Below are 20,010 nucleotides of genomic sequence, written 5' to 3' on the forward strand. Positions count from 1 at the left end.
GACAGAAAAGTGCACTACCTGTGTGCATGGTTTTCATACTGATTCAAATATTAGCTACATGCTATAGTACTGATAAAAGGGTAAGAATCAGGGCAAGGGGAAAGGAAACATCTTTTATCTCCCCTCTTAATTTATTCACTATAAAGCTGCTGGGCCTTTTATTGTTCCACATGAAAAACAGTAGTAGAGGAATAATGCTCCTATAAAACACATGATTTTCTCATTATTTCTTCACATCTTTCAGACACAGCGACGTAGCTATTCTCACAGAGGGCTAGTAATACGTACTCTTTAATAGTTAATATTTTTAGGTTACTTGTGATACCAGGACACATTTATTGCATATCACTGAGCAAAATTATAAAGCAGTATGTTCTATGCTCAGCTTAGCTCTGCTTCTGTTTATAAATGCTCCTGCTCTGTAGAGCTCATATGATTTTATATCCAACCTTTGTATGTAAAAATGCATTTTTCCCTGTTTCCCAAAACGTGTTTTCCTGCTGCATTCTTTACTCCCCTTCTCTAAGATGGAGACAACTACTTTCAAAAATATCACTTTTGAAAGCAGAGAATGTGCATTTAATGCTGCTCATTCTCCTCCAACTTCATTGATATTTAACTGGAGTGGGCACCCAGAAATTAATAATTGAAAATGGAAATTAGTTCAGTAAAATACCTTCAGAGAAACTAATAATTTAATTTTTTCTTTGAAGAATAGTTTGAATTTAATTATTTAGATGGAAAGGCAAAAAAACATTTACATTTTACAATGCCAGTTCAAGAAATACAAGATTCCAACAGCAGCTTAGGAAGAATACAGTTTTACCTAAGACTGCTAGGTAGCTTTAACTCTTACGTGAAGAAATATATTACATTCTTCATGTGTACCACTAATCTGATAAAGTACTTCTTGGATCAAAAAAATAGCAGCAGAAAGCTTTTGCATGTAAGCTCATAAGTGGCTTTCATATAATTTCATAACAGGATCTGACCATTTAACACATTACATCTAACACCAAAAAAATACCGCAATGTCCAGTCTTGCAAAATAATACGCAATCTGACTTTTAGCTGCTGAAAATGTTTTCACTTTTTGTTTCAAATCCTCAGCCTCTGACACAATAAGTTTCCCAGCTGGAGATTAGAAGTGTGATTAAAAAATTTGGAACAGAAAATAAAAAAGATTTAGTAGCCTCCTTAATTTCTAATTGCCTTCAGAAAGGTGTGACTTCAGTAGAATTACGGTTGAATACCTTAAAAACTCAATGGGATGGGCAATGCTTAACCATTCAGGTTCCCTTTCTTTATAGAAACATCCTCCGCAAGACAAAAGATCTCCAAATATGCTTTGAAGTACACAAGTTCTCTAAGAAACCCCTCATACATTTTAAGTAAGAAATTATTCCTGAGGTTAATGTCATGTTAAAATGCTCTTGCTTATTTCCAGTTTTCAGAATAAATTCAAACAAAAAAAGATTTTCTTTTCACTTTTATTGCCATTTGCCTCATTAGCATCATGACTAAAAAGAAAGATGAAATAAAGCCTTGACCCTTCCATATGCCATTTTAAGTTACTCATAAACATACAGCAGGTCAAAAGAGCAAAAGACTTTAAAAATAAAAACAGCAGGTGAAATATGTTTATTTAGGAGCTACTTCATTACCATTAATTAAACTTCTGCTTGGCTCATGAACCCTTAGAGATCTTTTCTTCTTCATTTGCAAACAGAAGTGGTTTTGCCAGGAGGGGGTGCCAAGCACCCACAGCATTAATTATGCAAAAATAAAAACACATGGCAAATTTTACAGAAAGTTACAGATTTTTATAGTATTTGTGCTTTGAACCTTGTTAGAGCAAACAGCAAATGAAGCTTTCAATAACTAATGGCTATTAAAGCACCTGTTGAGCAAGGTATGTGTCTAGCACAGTCCTGCTAATTTCTCACTACTAAAATTAGTCTAGTGCTTATCTTGATACATGACAGCTAATATAACACCAAAGAAGACTTCTGCTGCAATATTTGTATTACCTAAAACAGTATTTGAAAGCCATATGAAAAAAGGCTAAAATTTGGAAGAGAAGGCTATTTTAAGTAAATTTCATGTTAACACATTAATTCAATAGTCTGATAGGTATGTACATTTTTGTGGGGCAGCATGCTGAGGGGGCCGAGAAGGCAAAATGAACCTCCAAACAAGACAACCAGGGTAAAGCAGAGAGGTAGAGATTTCTTGAACTGGTGTATTTATTAATAACAATTAAAACATATTTTGCTCCATTTTGTTTCTGGGTTTCCATTGGATACTTGGTTTTAGGTAGTTTCAATACAAGGTGAGGTCCTTTTTTACTGGATTTAAAAACATATTCTTTTCATAAAAGCTTCAGCTTCTATGACGTATTATCCGTGAGTACCCTGTTCCATCTTTCAGAATAAGAGGGTAATTTTTTCTTGTTTTCTAATATTTAAAATATTTTCTAAAAATTGATGAGAGCATCCTGAATCCGCAATTCAGCTACAGTCAATACACTATTCTTTGCGTACACAGGATAATAGGTAATTCTACACAATGACGAACTAAATTACGTTAAAGCATAGTAAAAGGTCATCTTCAGTCCTACCATTTGATAATGCTATATTTTGTTGATGGCATCAAATTTTGTGTAAGAAAGTCATCAAGCTTCTACAAAATGATCTTTTTAGTATTCTGGATAGCTTCACTATTTTCTTGATTTCTGCTTTGTTAATATCTGCATTTATTTATAGACATTCACACATAAGTCAATCAATCATTATTTATGCTGATCTATCCAAATATATATATATATCAACCTCCTTTCAAAAACAATATATCAAAAGAATATTGAGCTCAATGCAATAAATAACAAAAAATACCTATTATAAACACAAAGGCAGTGACTTATGTGGATATATGCTCACAGAATGAAGTGAAAATAAAGTATGTCATACAAAATAAACAACACGTACCAGCCAGGCAGAAGAAACTTAAACTTTTCAAAATTTCTTTAAAAAACAGTATGTGAAACTGAACAACTTCTAACCACACTTCACTGGGAGCTACTTGAAGTAATCCATCTGATGGCTAACCATAAGAACCATCTGTAGCACAAGAAGCACTGCAGATGAACGCTATGTCTTTCATGGAAAACTCTACATGCACTGGACACCAGAGGTCAGTTTTTATATTCAGCCTTCTATCACTATACATCTCCATGGCGATAAAAAGGGCTGTCTCCTCTGTATCAGATACAAGCCAGGCCCAGCTCAGAAACTTTAAAACCTTTGCTACAAACTACTGGAGAAAATAAGGCCAAGGAAGAGAGAACACTGCATAAAAATTGCGCATTTCAACACCAGGGGTCCTTCAAAATTCCCCAAAGCATTCTCCTCCTCAGTAAAACCTTCCTTCCAGGTATGGGATATCTCCTTCTGAGACACATGCAGTAAGAAAACTCAAGGCAGAAAAATGTTAATGAAATTAATTAGATACCTTGTTGTGCTAGTCTATTTTCCTTGGAAATACTTAATGTTGTAGATGTGAGGTAAAGATATGAGGTAAAGAGATAACCAACTGATCTCTCAAAACTTTAGTGGAATATGACCAAATATGAGAAATACTTAGTAAATACACAAACAGCTCCCTAACGCACTAAGACATGCTGAAATGGGACTCTAGATCTGGCACAGTTCTAACCCAGTTGAAAGCAATTTAAAGAGTGTGACCTTGAAAACAGTTCTCAAAAATAACAGCTATGTGACCTTAAAATACATTAATTCATTAGATAGAAGCTTCTCTTTCCCTATGACAAACATTATCAATTCCTCCACCAAAATGTCATGACTCAAACAGTAGATGTTTCTTTAAGCTTTTCTCTTAACCTTTACAAAATCCTCTACTCTAGGTAAACAGCAAGAAACCAAAATAAATTGCAACCACGATGGTAGCTTCGAAACAATGGTGTCATGGGCCATTGATCTGGTATCTGATATAAACCTAACACTGTTGTTCTTCACTAGCCACATGAGGCCTTCTGTCCCATTAGACAACTCCAGAAATTATTTTTAACAGTAGATAACTTAGGCTGATTTTGTCAAGGATGTGAAGCTTTACTGTGTACTTGATTTCACTGCAGCCACATTACCTCCTCTAAGCAATCAGCACTTCCTGGCTTCCTTGTAATATATATTTGAAACTCTTCATTGTTCCTCCTCACTTCACGAATTTAAATTAAGATTCCTGTGTAGGCTATGTTGTTATTTAGGTTGTCTGCAGAACTAAGGATTGGAAATATCTTGTCCTATGCTACAGCTATATTTATTTATATTTATAAACAGTTGATTCAAGTCCATGCGTTACCCAACATCAATGAATATAATCCAGGACTTTCCAAATAGTTATAGTGTAAAGTTAGATTTTTTTTGGCTCAGTCAGTCATACCTGTGCCTTTTGTGCTAATTCTGCTGAACTAGTCATGGCTGTAGTATTGCTATCCTCTTCTGCACTGCACCTGGAAGGGGACTATTCCACTTCATCTGAAAGATCCTCATATACTTTGATTATGTGATGGCCACAGGGTACCTGTCATGGGTCTCCAGGCTCTCTAGATGAAAGTTTGTATACACAGTTGATTTGTTCTCCATTTGCTTTTCAGCTGGAATGAACATCTCTTGGAAACAGTACGTCTCTTGTTTACAGTACGTATTTCACTGCTTGTTTCCTGAAGAATTATTACTATTTCCAGTATTACATGGAAAAGACAAATAAGTATTGTTTCAGCAGGGACTGTGGTAAACCAGTCACAGTGTATTTGGCAACATATGTCTCTGAGACTGCATCTTTGTTTGAACCCAGATATGTGATATCGATAGCTCCTACTGATGGATTACCACGTTTTAGACCTTTCCATTTATGACTTCTTCACCCAGTCTCAATGCTGATTGCTTCCTGTACTATCAGTATTCAAAGCTCACTGATAAAATGTTTGTTTTAATGATGAATTTTATAACTGAGTACCATTATGGCAATGTGTCCTCAGTCATGCAAGTTTTCTCTATTTAACCTACTCTGCTGGAATGATCTCTGCTGTTTTGTTTCTGCTAGAGGCAGCTGTTCCTTTGAACAATAGCAAAAATGATTATTCACAACAGTCTTTATTCATTCATGCTTCTCCTACGTTTCCGGCTTGCTGCTGAAGTAGGAAGGTAATGTGTCAAGACACTTCTGTCACTTTAGAAGCCTCCTTTTACTCCATAAACAGCTTCAAGAGGACATCCTTCTTATTGACAATTCTTATGGAAGCGACCTTCAGTATACTGTCACTGCAATTTTACATCTAAATGACACCACTTGCTATCATTCAGAGTGCACAGAAGATGTGTTTTAATCAAAGTTGTTATTTCTTTATTCTGCAGACCATATGGCACAATAAAGCCCGCAGCAGAGCAGGTATTTTTAAATCATGACATTAACTTTACTAGGGACATTAACAAAGATGAGTAATGTTGTCCTCACTGAAGTATAAATTCTGTTAACATTTTCAAATTTGGACAATTAAGTTTGTACCTAAAATGACCACCTATTTTCTGTGGTTCTGAATGGTTGGACTCGATGATCCGGTGGGTCTCTTCCAACCTGGTTATTCTATGATTCTATATCTGAAAGTATTCATACATAGCTCCAGAATAACAATCAAGGCAAAACTGATAAAGATAGCATTATTAGGATTTATTATTTTTATGAAGTTGATGATTGCTAAGTCTGCTCCTGTTCTTAAGAAACACCTCAGGAAAATAAAAAGTTCATTTCCCAGTATCCACTGCATGTCATTTTAGTTGTAGTTTAGACTATTAATTAAAGGTACACCACAGACAAACCTTATAAACGGCAACTTAAATTATTTTTTAGTTCTGCTTAGTTTTGCAAATGCATCACCTTTCTCCTACAACCTACACAGGTTGCTGCGTTCTGTGATACTGCCTGGTAAATAACCTACGTATTTGTTACTGTCAATCCTGTCACCATGCTCTAATCATTAATAAATTAATGTGGTTATTTATTAAAACATTCCAAACATGTTCCAATTACTTTTCTCATTCCTGCCTTCACTTACTTAACGCAATACATTGTAAGCAGAAACATTTTTCACATTCTCACAATCTTGATACATGTTACAAGCAACAGCGTATATTCTCTAGACATTCAACCGATAGCCTCTGCTTGAACTAGTCAGACATGTATAGAGTCTTTGGGATCATGCCTGTGGGCACTAACGAGCTTATTAGAACATTGTAACAAGGATAATCTGAAATTCTTTTTTCTTAAGCTTTTATCAGCCTTTATCTTGCCCTCAACAAACAACACAGTTCATTTCAAAATCACTGCTGTTCCTAAAGCCACTTTTTTTCCTTCTTCTATTGAGACTGGTCATAATGATCATGGATAACTTAAGTTCATAAAAATGGTAAAATTGTTGGTAGAAAACAGAATAGGAAACAAAACATTTCTGGTTTTATTATTATGAATTCAATGTAGCACAACTGACCTTGGCTGCAATTTTCATAGTGGAATGAAAACAACACTTTTCATTGAATCCATCACATTCACCTCTGGATGTTAAGCTTTTACTTTTAACCCACAGTTTTCATTGCTCTTGCACTTGAAAACCTCTCTTCACCTTAAACTTTCTTGCCATCATAGTAGAAGCCATACAGATGTTTATTACTTGTGTACATATTTAGATGAAGATGGGATTCTTTCAGTAATTGTACTCTTTGCTTACTAGGATTAGTCTAGAAAAAACATGTTAATAAATAAAAGTAAACAAACCGATCCCCTAAAAGCTAGAACAGGACAATACTAGTGCTATGCAGGTATATATTTACACACACACATATATATACACATACGCGCGCGTGTGTGTGTGTGTGTGTGTGTGTATATATGTGTATACACACTTACCTTGGGGCTTTATCTTTTTTACTTAAGTCTGCCTGGAGTAAATACATTATTAAACTCCTTCCACCATAGTATTTTTAATGACTGTGCTTACCAGTTGCTGTCCTTGGATGCCCCAGGCTGCATACTGTAAAACTGAATCCTCTACTTCTGGAGGGTTTAACTCCCAAACTTCCCTTGAAAAAACGTAAACATTTTTACTTAACACACTGGAATCACCTTATGTATAGAACCACTGCCAGTGATATCATATTGAAAAAACAATGTCACCTACCTTGTGTTTATGTTATAAATCACATAGGAAGCTGTATAAGAATAATGAAAAACCTGTGACAAAAAAAAAAAAGAAAGCGTAAGAATTACAAAAACCACTACTGGATTAAATACAGACTATCATTATTATAGTCACAGTCTTTCAATCCTTCTTAACACTGGGTATCTTAATAGTTTACTGATTTTAGCATATTAGTTATAGCCAACAAACTTGAATCAAGGTTTGAGTGCTGTATGAAAGACACAAATACTCATCTGTTAATTTAATCAGACTCTTAACCTGTACAATAACTGCACAGAAAAGGTCTCAGGCAGAAAGAACTGTCCCTGTTTGCCAAAAGGATTTAAAAAAGCAAACAGAAACCACACAATAAACCCAAAAACATTAGGAAAAATAAAACACTTTTTCTTGTATTTCTTCATCAAGTTACGGTCATATAGGGTCATACGATGTTTTTCTGACCACCTGCCAGGTACAGACTGAATGGCCTTATGGGCTATGGCTCACAGAACAGAATGGAGAAACCAAGTCCTTACTGGGGCTTTGGAGTGGATTTCCTTAAATGTGGTTTTAGCCTGATTTTGACAAACTTTCTTTGAAATCCAGGGGAAGTTTGTTTTATCTGAGACTTCTCATATACAACATTTTTTTTGGTAAAATAGAAAACTATTTGTCAGTAAACCTTCCTAATTCAATGGCAAGTTTCCAGCACCTTCTGGTCTCAGAACCTCTCACTTCTCTGGATGGGAGAGAAAAGCAAGCTGAATGTACATTCTTATGCTGCCATAAGAATGTTGAACATCTTATTTAAGTCCACTGAAACCAAAACAATTCCCATTTAATATCAAGGCCTGATGTGTGCAGACGAGGAGGGCCCATTGCAGGGAACAGCATGGTACAGCATATAATGTGATGGGCCACCACACTGAAGGGCTAAAATCAAAGCAAACTATTTATTAAACATATTCTCTGAAGTCAAACGTTAGTTTATATACATAAATACACATAGTGAATAAAGACATTTTGCTGTCTTTCAGGTTCAGGTGATTTGTTTTCTTTAGCTCACTTCTTTACCACCATGTCTCACATTATGAAAACAGCACAATTCCATAGTATTAATTAGTTTTATTATGAATTTTAATTACGTCATAGTCTTGGAATATATATTTGTGACTAATTATTTCTGCACTCTTCTTTTTAATGTAAACTACTGTTAGTAAAAAACATAGGGTGACATCTACTACACTTACCAGAGCTCCACCTCTATGCAGTTACATTATCTCTGTCACTTGAAGGACTTATTTCTGGACAGTGTCAGCCTAGTTCCAGTTACATGGAAACAAAAACAGCTGTAAAGCCTAAACCTTAATATAGATATATGTATTGGGAACTCTTTAGGTAATGCTATCTGCACCAGGATATCTCCTCCAAAGAGGAGAAACAAAGGCGGATCACACATGAATAGAGCCATCGGAATTCACGGCTTGAATACATCAGAGGGGTTTCAGAGTTGCTATTCCGGCTAGAGGTCATTCAGTAACTGAACCACCCGTAATACCCTTCCACTGACTCCTTTTCCATTATTAGTTCTCTGTCCACACACACCATGAATTTAGCCCATCCTGAATCCTTTCTGGCTGGTGCTGCAAGAGGCCCAGAGAGTAACCTGTCAGATTAGTAACTGTACTTACAGCAACAGCTGAATTTCCCTTCACTAAGATTTCCCTTTTAGACAAGAATCAGTTCCATTTTCCAACTCTACAATAACTACCATAGAAAGTGTTGCTTCAATGAGAAGAATGACACATAAATAATTATGCCCCAAATACCATTTTTTAATATTAAAGCTTATGATGAAGCGTTTGGTCTTGCAAGGTACCAAACTCTTCTGAGAACTGCTAAATGTGACAGAAATAGAGACAAATCATAATAGTACGTCACCAAGAAGAATATTCTAACAAATTTGATTGATAATTATTTTCTATAAATACTTATCATAAACATATCTACTGCCATGCCTCTATACTATTTATACATACATCTAATTACACATATTATATATGAACACACACACATCTAATTATATACATAGTAGATCACTTTCTTACACATCATAATGTTTAGACTTCAGTGGGTTTCTGAGAAAAAAAACCAAGTGGTAATAACACAATGATTATTGGTAAAGACAGAGTATTCAAGCGCTGCTGGTAAGACAGTCGAGACAAAGCTCCTACTTTCTTTTATAATTCTCATATTGCTAGAGGTAAGAAACAGCAGATCAAATGGACATAAATGGTTAAATCACGGTGGTTCCTGCACAGGGTGTACATTGCCAGAGGCTACCCAGAGGGGCACTTGCTAGCAGCTGTTTAAGGGGATAGTCTCATACAGCCAGTTACAGGGAAGAGGAATGGGAAAAGTATATCACATATAATGTGTGGAGGGCTGATAAGTATTTAGAATAGAAATATTTATAAAGTACATTATTAGACAGACTATATTTCCATAATAAATGCAAAACTAACCAGTCATTTTGACAGTTTTAACAGAAAACATGCTATAATAATACAAAAGACTCTTTATATTTAACGTGGAAACTCACCTCTTGCCTTGTGGTAAAATTTCTATGTAAACGTTCATACAGAAGTATTAATACCTTTGAAAGACCTCCAGAACAAGAGGAGATCTACATTGCGATGAAGTCACTATCAGAAAGAATGCTGATGTTTTTCTCAAATTACTCCTGTCGATTTTATTTCTTAATAGGAACATTACAAATAAATTACAAGTGGAAACTTTCCTGATCCACCCTGCTTGCAATAGCCACATACTGAAACACCATCATTACTGGAATTAAAACAAAGCAACACAAATACACACCCACCCCAACCCCCCAAAACAACAACAACAAAAAAGATTTAGAAAAGTCTTTCTTTTTCATGTCTGTTTTATATAATGTGTGTCATACGAGACTCTTACAGTTTTGTATAAAGGCTTGCTTACTAAAAAGGATCCCCACAGTACCTCCACTATTTTAGTAAAGCTTTAACTTGCGCAGCCATGTCAGTGCCTGGGACCACACATCTACTGATCCCCAACATACCACAACTGGAATCACACAAGGGGAGCCAAGCTACGAGCACCAAGCCTGGCGCTAACCACAGGGAGCATCAGCAAGCCTCAGACCTTCCACGCTGCCACCAGCCGTGTCGCTTCTGGAGGGCATACATAGTCTTGGGGGTATCTGCCCTGCAACTCTTGTTTTGTGGGATATGAACTGATCAGAAAAAAAATTGGTCATTTACGATGGAGTGTGCAAAGAAACAGACTAAGAGCTTGTAAGGGTAAAGCTCGGGCTGCCGTAACCTCTCTTTCATGGTGCACTTATAATAAAGGCAGGTCATCATCTTCATCGTTCAAATACTAAGTGCTATCATTCCTATTCCAAAACATTTTCAAACATGTCTTCTACTCCATGCCTTCTAGCTAGGGTGGTATTGAAAGACTAAAGTAAGGTTAATGTTTGAACATGGACAGTAAGATGACAAAAATACTTAAGTAATGCAAAACCAGGGAAAAGCTTGTAGTGAAAGCTTCTAGGTGCAGAGAAGAGAATCAATAACGAATATGGACACAAGGAAAATCTCTAGGAAGTGAAGCAATGGCAATGTGGGAGAGCAAAGCCTTTTAAAATATTATATATATTGCAGTAATTTCTGCACTGTCATATTAGTGAAGGAAAACAAAGAGAGGAAAATGGCCTGGCACAGTTTGTGAGGAGCCTTAGCTCCACACATGGCATGGATACTTGCTAGGGTTCAGACCCTTCTTGCAAGTAAATAATTTGCCTGTTTTGGTAGTGATAAGCTGGAAAATGTTCCCCACAGTGTTAAGAAATCTGAAAAGGCTTTTTAGATCAGACAGACAGCATACCTCCCTCTCAATATAATTTATTTAATTTTTCTTTCCCCACAGAACACAGTAGGTAACAACTTCTGCATATCATATATTTCTTCTGAATTCAATCTTCCATCAGTTTTTAAACTGAAGACACGCTTTCATATGATGCTACTCAACACTGAAAAAGTTAGCTGCATTTGTGTATGGAAAAAAATAAACTCAGAGAACTATATTACAAAGGACCTAAAAGAAAAAGGTGAAACATATTTCAAGACAAATTGCTCCAGTCAAAACTTATTGAAGTAACAATCTATTATTCAACTAACAGCCAACAATAAAAACCAACACATTTATCAATCATGATATGAACTTTTAGATGACATATTGTTCCAGATTTTATATGTCCTTTATTTTCTGTCTTTCAAGGAATATCTTTGTCTTTTTAAGGTGTCTAAAAATGAAATACTGTCATGGAAGCAATGCAGAGTCCTGCAAGATGCAGGAAAACAACGTGCAATATATGCTTAGCCAAATGCACTCCACTAATTTTGTAACGTTCGCCAGGAAACATTCAGTTTGCTGTCCTCGGGTAATTTGGAAAACATCCCTCAGCACAATACTGTTTATCCTAAAAAGCTGCCAAGAAAATCTCACTAGCAGTATTTCTACAGGATGATGAGGACGCTCAGATCCAGGGAAGTGGAAGAGAGTTGATGACATTAGAAACTCGCAGCATTATAATCACAAAATGCTTTGGCATGCGAAACACCTTGACGCATTCTTTATTGATTTCCTATATTATAAACCAATTATAGCCTTTCACATGTTACTTATTTCGAGCAATAATGATGCCACCTTGCTGACACAACTTTTTGCAAGTTTTGCAACTTTTTCCTATATTTTCATTTTTACCCATGCAGACACCCATACTCTGAACTCATCTCTGCAGTTGTCAGCGCTGCTAGACTATGTAAATTCTCCTTTCAGATTCAAATAAAACTTCTCACAGGGCGTAACAGTACTCAGTCTGAGCAAGCATGATAAAAAAAGTGACAGTATATTAAAATATTGAAAATTCTAGCATCCGCAGTAATAGTTTCAGTTATCCCTAAGTTTGCCAGCCACGTAAGGTATATATCTTACACAATATTCCTGTGCTAGGTATTTATTTATTTAAAGTGTACCTAGAAAGTAACAAAGAGACTACATAAAACCCATGCCCTTCCCATTAGTTAAAAAAGCAATGCAGTGGAGTATGATTAAATAAATGAAATAGCAGAATATGTCATCATGCCCGTCCCAATTGTCTCAAAATACATACATTGACACGGAAAGAGAGGCAGTTTCTCAGATAAGGTTCAAAACCATATAGTTCTTAATGATTCAGCAGTGAAGTATCAGATTTTTATGGGTCACTTTACACTTCTGATCACATGGGAAACAAAATCTAGTATTTTAAAAGACGACTAGTTTGAAGAAAAATTATTATATTATAAGAATTAAAGGTATTAATCAGAGTTAAAACCAGAGAGATCAACTTTAGCTGTAGGAAGTATTAACCATTGCCACATATTAATGCCTCCTAGAAAGTATCATTCATAAACAAAGAAAGATCAAGTAAGTCCTTTTATTGCTTCACAGGCACAAGTCAGTTAAGTTAGGCAGTTAAGAGGTAAGAGAACCCATCCTAAAAACGGCTTTATGTGCCTGAAAGCTCTTCTATTCTTTCTTGCTACATCAGTTGGTCTAATAAAAGATATTACACAAATCTTATCTCTCTCATCTCTTCAGGCCACCACATCTGTAACCACAATGTTACTGAAAAACAAACACTCCTGAGCCCAGCTGAAGAAAAGGACTACCTAAAACTAAAAATCATCCTTCACAATTAATAACCTGTGTTACAATACTTTTCACAAAACACACGTGCACCAAGAAATCACGGGAGAGAACACAGTGGAGCAAGGCAATAAACAGGAATACATCTTGCCAAGGACACTCATTTCTCCATTCATCCGTGACTCTTCTCACTTTTTAAGATCTTTTGTAGTACATTAGTGAAATAGCTCTGCCTGATTTCAAAATGCCTTGGTGGGCACCAGACACAGGAACTTCTGGCTGTCATATACAGCTTGAACAGCAACATGTGTAAGAGTTTGCCTTCATCCTCTTTTCTACAATGAAATTAAGCATTTGAAGAATTACTGAAAAATCTACTTATGCTCAAAACTGAATCAAAGGGCTTTGCCATGGTAAAATGATTACAAGGCCAAAGTTAACCAAACATTCATCCATCATTCATGCAAGGAAGCATTCCCACATAACAACACATGGAACCTCATTCACAGATTCAAGATCAAACCCTTCAATGAACCTTTACTAAAGATTCAAAAATTCGATTAAGAGAACGAAATGCAAACATATATTGCTTACTCTTTTGCCTGCGTGATAAAAGTGTCTTGGAAGAAAAATGGTGCCTGCAGAACATGCCACGAACTACAAATAATAAGGACCAGACACAGAGCGAAGAGAATATGAGCGCAACATAAGGAAATGTAGATGGTTACTGAGACCTTTTGAAGGGAATATTCAAACTGATGCACTACGCCTACGGTAATCACATCAAAAGTAAGTGACATAGCAGACAATACAAAATTGTGTTGATGACTTTGTGTAAGTCTATCCCACAGATGCACACAACCATGTGATTTAAACCTTGTTTACTAGGATTGCAATAAAGTGCACTTTATTTATCAAGAGCTCATTATACAGAGCTTTGGCATGGCTTCTCAAGCATGATGCTGCATTGATCCAGCCACAGCACTTTGACTGCTACTAGTATCTTCACACAGTGCAACGACATACAAATTAAGACTCAAAGGAGGTTGGATGGCTCTATAACACATTCTGTTGTACTGGCTTTTGTTACTTAATTCTCAGCTAGCATGAAATGAGCCAACCAAGACAAATAATTGTATTATGTATTTTCAGTAAGTTGAGTTACTATTTATTCAAGTTCCATCTCTATACAAAATTATAGCCTATACAAATCATACAAAATTATACAAGGTCTATACATATTAGCTTTATAAATTATGCAACTTATTACCTAAATTATTTCTCCTCCAGCTAGCGATATTTTATGCTCAGCTTTGCATGGTGTACACTGGTGTAATTCAGATTTCCAGCAATCAAAACTGGAAAAGACTTTGAGCAGGTCATTAATGTCACATACAAACTCTTTATTCTGATATACATTCAGAGAACATCAAATTATTTGTGGCCAAATTTTATTGTCATTTTATCTAGTCTGCTGAAAACGAGTGAGTTACAGTGGCTGGGCGTTAGTCTTTGCCTTATGCCACCAGGATTCTGAGCAGCAACATCTTGCCTTCCAAAAAAATATATCAGCATTCATATAACAAACTTCTATTCCTCATTTCCTTTTCATGAGCTTTAAGACATGTGACTTTACAAGGACTGCAGTGCAAAGAAAATGGAATCACTATCTAATAGGCTGAGCCTGAACTTTAACAAAACAATAAAATTATATATTTTCTTCCCTTTGTCTTACAAGTCGTGCGATATCCCTGTTAGTAAAATCTGTGACAGAGTTAATGAAATTAGTAGCAGCATGACTACTGCCAGAGGCAAAGTACAGCTGCTAGATGAAATCTCCATCCATTTTGCAATTTCTGTGCTAAATAATGCTGATGTTATCAATAACATGAGGTAAAATCCACCTTCCTCTATAACTACATTACCATTCACTTCAAGTGTTCTCCATTTGCCTATCCAGTCTGACCCCATGTGTTCCCTAGCACAGAAACTGCTTCTAAAGGAGATTTAACAACTAAATACAGCATAGTCATGTTTGGGTTTCATTAAATTGGCTACTTGACTGTGCAAAAAGTGAAGAGAGCTCTGCAGCATTACCTTCCAAGCCATAGACGCATGAAACTACTATATAACCTTTTGCTAGAAATGAAGAGTTTGAATAAAACACAGACTATAGCAATAATAATTTTAAACTACAGTTAATGATACATTAATTCACAGTTCAAACAGCTAAAAAGGACTGCTATCATCACCACGCCTGAACTCCTATATCTGAAATAAGCTTCTAATTTTAAAGAGTATGACACAATTATTGATTCCCAATGTGTTCTTCAATGAATTTTCCAACAAAATAATCTATAATAATGAGATGATTAATTTCCACACATCTTGAGTCGTTTCTTTTCTACTCAGTTCTGGAAGCAAAAAACTGAGGCAAATTTGCCAATATCAAGTTCTAAATTTCTCGATTTTTTTGCATAATTTTTGGCCTTTATAGGTGGAACATCTTGTTTCTGAAGCTCTGTATCTAATTGCAAAGAGTTAATCTAAGATAGCTTGATACATTTGCAGCACTGAAGCTAAATAACAAGCTTATAACTTTGCAAAGCATTACGTTTATTTGCTTCAATCAACATAAAATACTTGTCATGACTGATAAGAAACACTACACATCATTGGTAACAATTTATGGTTAGCATTAATACATTGGGGTATGAAATATTGCCAGCCATAACAACTATATGCTGCCAAGCCAAAATAAATACAAAGGCAAGACATTTCTAGACACATAATTTATCTGAAAGAAAAAAGGCTGTCAAGGTCGCCTAAACAGAAAAGCACCTCTAAAAAATCTGCTAAAGCTTCAACTGTTCCACATATAATTTTTCAATAAGATTAATTATCTCAAGAAAAAGACATCCACTGCAGAATGTTAATTAATTCACAATCAGTTAAACTCACTTCATCTAACAAACAGTAATGTGATACAAACCACCGTTCAGAATAAATGCAGAAATTTCTTTTTCTTCTGCATCAAGAACTGAGATGGACTTTCCTATATTTGGATACGCAACTCAATCATTTTTGAATATATAATAACTTCAGATGAGTGAATTATTCAAAAAAGAATGTTCTGCATTGCTACTTCTGAAAGCCTCATGTATCACTGTCATTTGAAATTCTATTAGTTACACTATCATGTAAAATACATCTCGTGTCTTGTATGAAATGGCTTACAACAAAAATTTTTCATGATTTTTTTCTGGCTTATTCACCTTCAACATTAAAAAACAAGTATGATTTTAATGAAACATTGTTACATGATGGCAAAGGTGGTAAATCTCATGCCTCAAGCATAACATGCGTATTTTTTATATTGATACACATGTACCTGTACATCATTCCTGAGTGCATGCTAACACTCGTAATCAATATGATTGAAATTTTGACTTCACGAAAATTTTGGGATTTATAGAAACTTACATTTTCCTGAACTGATTTGCAGGCAGCTTTACAATTTGCATGTGTATTTTGAGACTAGTGTAAGGGAAAATGGAAGATACCAATTCTGACAACACAATGAGAACTATCTTCATAGACATGTGCGGTTGGTCAGGGTACTTGCTTCTGGTCACTGCAGCTGAGGATACTAAATCTGTCTTAGAAAAATATGTATTTAAGTGCTTTAATACTGCCTGATACTTTAAACAATCTGACGTCTTTACAGCATACTTCCAATATAGCTCAAATCCTGTACAAGAGACAACCTCTTTGGGAAGCACAGATTATCTCCACACATATCGAATACTGTTAATTGAAACCAAAATACATTTTAAATCACTGACTCTTGAAGGCAGAGCTACATCAAGTCTCCTTATATCCATTTCTGATGTTTTTATTTAGCTTACTCTTTGGGATACTGTGGAAGAAAGAATCCAGCCAAGACTTGTTTTTCTTTTTGGTTTTTCCAATGGCAAATGAAAAAAAAAATACCACCTTGTTTTGAAGAGACACATTTCTACATGTGTTGACATTTACAAAAATGTGCATAAGCTGATTCAAGGGAAACATTATGTGCAAAGAAATAGGTAAAAAAAATTGTTGAGAAAAGATTTTTTAAAATGGGAAAATGGGAAAGAAAACTGGGCTGGGGGAAGCATACACATAAACTACCAAGCATGGAAGAAGGAAAACAAAAAGATAAGGCTAAAAATACCAGGACGGTTTAAAAAGAGAAATAATAACAAAAAGGAACAAGTTCAGAACAAACCAGAACTAAGACCATTAAAGGGCAGAAAATGAAGAAAACAGGCAGCAGGGAGGGCAAGTAGTAAGTAGCTCTGCAGTGTGTGGGCATGGTGGCTGGAAAGTAAAGGTTTTTGGGAACACTGAAGGAAATTTATGCAGAGCGGACTAACCGAGCCTTCCTCTTTAGAAGGCTAAAATACATGAGTGAACAAGGTAAATGGTTTTCTTGGGAATCTGATGGTTCAGTACTTGAATACGTGAACTTAATGCTTCCACTTCCTGGCTTAGTACCATCACCAATTACTTAGCATAGATATGCCACATGGAAAAAAACAGAATGCAGCAGGTGTTTCACACGCGATAAGTCATCTTCTCTGAGAGCCTTCCAGAGTGATAGCAAGACAAATTCAATGGTATCTCTGGATACTGGACTCTTCAGATTTTTTTTTTTTTGCTACTGTGTTTCTTTTTTTCAGTAGTATTCAATTCCTTATTTAGCTCCTAGGAGGAAAACTGGTTGGATGGCTGAGCCCAGAGAGTGGTGGTTGGTAAATGGGGTTAACTCCAGCTGGAGACCAGTGACAACTAGTGTCCCCAGAGCTCAGTGCTGGGTCCAGCCCTGTTCAATGTCTTTATCAATGACCTGGATGAAGGCAATGAGTGCACCCTTAGCAAGTTTGCAGACAACACTAAGCTGGGTGGAAGCGTCAATCTGCTGGAGGGTAGGGAGGCTCTGCAAAGGGATCTGGACAGGCTGGACCGCTGGGCAGAGTCCAATGGCATGAGGTTTAACAAGGCCAAATGCCGGGTCCTGCACTTGGGGCACAACAGCCTTGTGATTGATAGGAATGGTTGGACTCTTATGATCCTGTGGGTCTTTTCCAACCTAGTGATTCCGTGACTGTTTGACTGTCTTGACTTGGAGTACTTATCTGCCTGTAGGCTGAGCTGTAAACAGGTTTCTCTAGAAATACTGTTTAAACTCTTCAGATGATTCAAATGCTGCAATTTAGATTTCTCCACTTCTTACATTGGTTCTGCACTGCAGGGTGAACTCCAGTATTTTCAATAAACTATACCTATGAAAAGACAGCATGAAAAGAAGACCTTCTCCACAGGACTAAGTTGTACACCTATCACTACAGCTAAATTTCATCTTTAGTTTTAAACTTCCTTTTTGGACGTGCCCTATTCATCTCCCTTATCTCTAGGATTTCTTTGGTGCTGCTAGTTCTGCTAGCTGGCTTGTATCGCTTCCCTTCTTTTTCATCCCCTTACTATAAAACCGAGCAAAATATCACCTCTATGCAGTTTCCAACAACAGAGCTCACAGCTAATTATCCACTCCAGCACTTCCTATTAGCAAGTCATGATGCTGCTTGTAGTCAACTATGGTCACTAATTTTCTCTTATTGTACCACACTTCTGTATTAGCCTCTGTTGTAGTCAGTTCATGATATTATAGTTTCTTTGAGGGGGGTAACATGAAGTAGTCTCTTGTAGCAAATAAAAGACCTCTTCCTGACAAAGCGATTAAAAGGTCATGATAAGAGAGCTATTCATTTAGTACAAGGGACTACTTCACAGTGATGTCAAAGAAGCTACAACAGAAGTGATGAATATCTCACACCAAACTCAGCTCTCCAGGAAACATCTGATCTGGTGTCATACTTGCAGACAATAAATAGAATTAAAAAGGTTAAATTTGTGCAGGTGGTTGACTGCCTTCTCGGAAAGATTAATTTTTTGCCTAAGACCCCAGGCTAACAACCTTTCATGCTCAAATATCCCAAAAGACCTGTTCTTACTTTAAAAGAACATAAAAATTGGATAATAAAGGGGCACATCTTAATATTTCTCTAAAAAGTGGACCAAGCCATTTGTTCTGTTAGGGCTGTCACTCTATCAGTGTTCCTCAGAGCATGAGACTGAAGCTTGGTTTGAAGCATGATGTGCAACAAAGGCAGCTTTGTAAGATGTGCTTAAAACTTTTCTCTGGGACAGTTACATAAAAATCTAGTCTTTTCTACCTAATTCAAGGTATTTCAACTCTGTCTATGAGTGCATTTTAAATGATCTTTCATTCTATCTGTACCAAAGTAACTGCTAACTCTCATTTTGCAGGAATTCACTTATTCAACACTCCTCCTTTCAACACTGTTGAGAGATGCAAATTCAAGCAGACTGATCTGCTTTCCTGACTGACCTGTTGGCCTCATCAGAGAAGAGACAGTCAGCCAATTTTTCTTTGATCAAGAAGCCAGGAATACAGCCAACGCCTCTTCTGAGAAAGATGGAATGGGTTCCTCATACATAATGTTGACAGGAGATGCCCCTGCCATACAATGAGCTACAAGAAGAGAATTAGAAGAAAGGATGGCTAAAACATTTAAAAAACACAGATTTCTTTCTTTCTTTCTTTTTTCTTTTTTTTTTCTTTTTTCTTTTGTCTTTGGGCATTTGCTCTAGAACAAAGTTTTCTATTACAGGATTATATATTACTTCTTAAAAGCCAAAGTAGTGCCAATCGTCTCCATTTATATCCACTTGCTTGCAGGATTCAATTATGCTTTGAAATGGTGTTTCTAGTGAAAGGAAGCTCTGCCTTAGCATTTTATTAAGCAATGACCTGGGTCAGACTGACCCTCTTCTTTCAGACTAAATAAATCTATGTTACTAGAAAGGCACAGGCTTTCCACAAAGGTTACCTGTCCCTGCTTCAATGAAGAAGTACCAAATTCTAGATTCCAGTGATAAAGGAGCTAATTCAGTAC

At 36.1% G+C, this 20,010-nt stretch overlaps 1 protein-coding gene across 4 annotated transcripts in view; it reads right to left on the reverse strand.

Moving 5' to 3' along the window:
• Positions 1 to 20,010, reverse strand: part of DPP10 (dipeptidyl peptidase like 10) — a 486,525-nt gene that overhangs the window by 68,516 nt on the left and 397,999 nt on the right. For all 4 annotated transcript variants that reach the window (XM_069861516.1, XM_069861518.1, XM_069861517.1 and 1 more), the window contains exons 6-7: positions 7,250 to 7,302; positions 7,070 to 7,151 (exon numbers count right to left, since the gene is read on the reverse strand). In XM_069861516.1, the coding sequence (XP_069717617.1) occupies positions 7,070 to 7,151; positions 7,250 to 7,302 (135 nt within the window). The remainder of the gene's footprint in view (positions 1 to 7,069; positions 7,152 to 7,249; positions 7,303 to 20,010) is intronic.

This window comes from Phaenicophaeus curvirostris, chromosome 7, assembly GCF_032191515.1.
Source record: "Phaenicophaeus curvirostris isolate KB17595 chromosome 7, BPBGC_Pcur_1.0, whole genome shotgun sequence".
Taxonomy (NCBI): domain Eukaryota; kingdom Metazoa; phylum Chordata; class Aves; order Cuculiformes; family Cuculidae; genus Phaenicophaeus; species Phaenicophaeus curvirostris.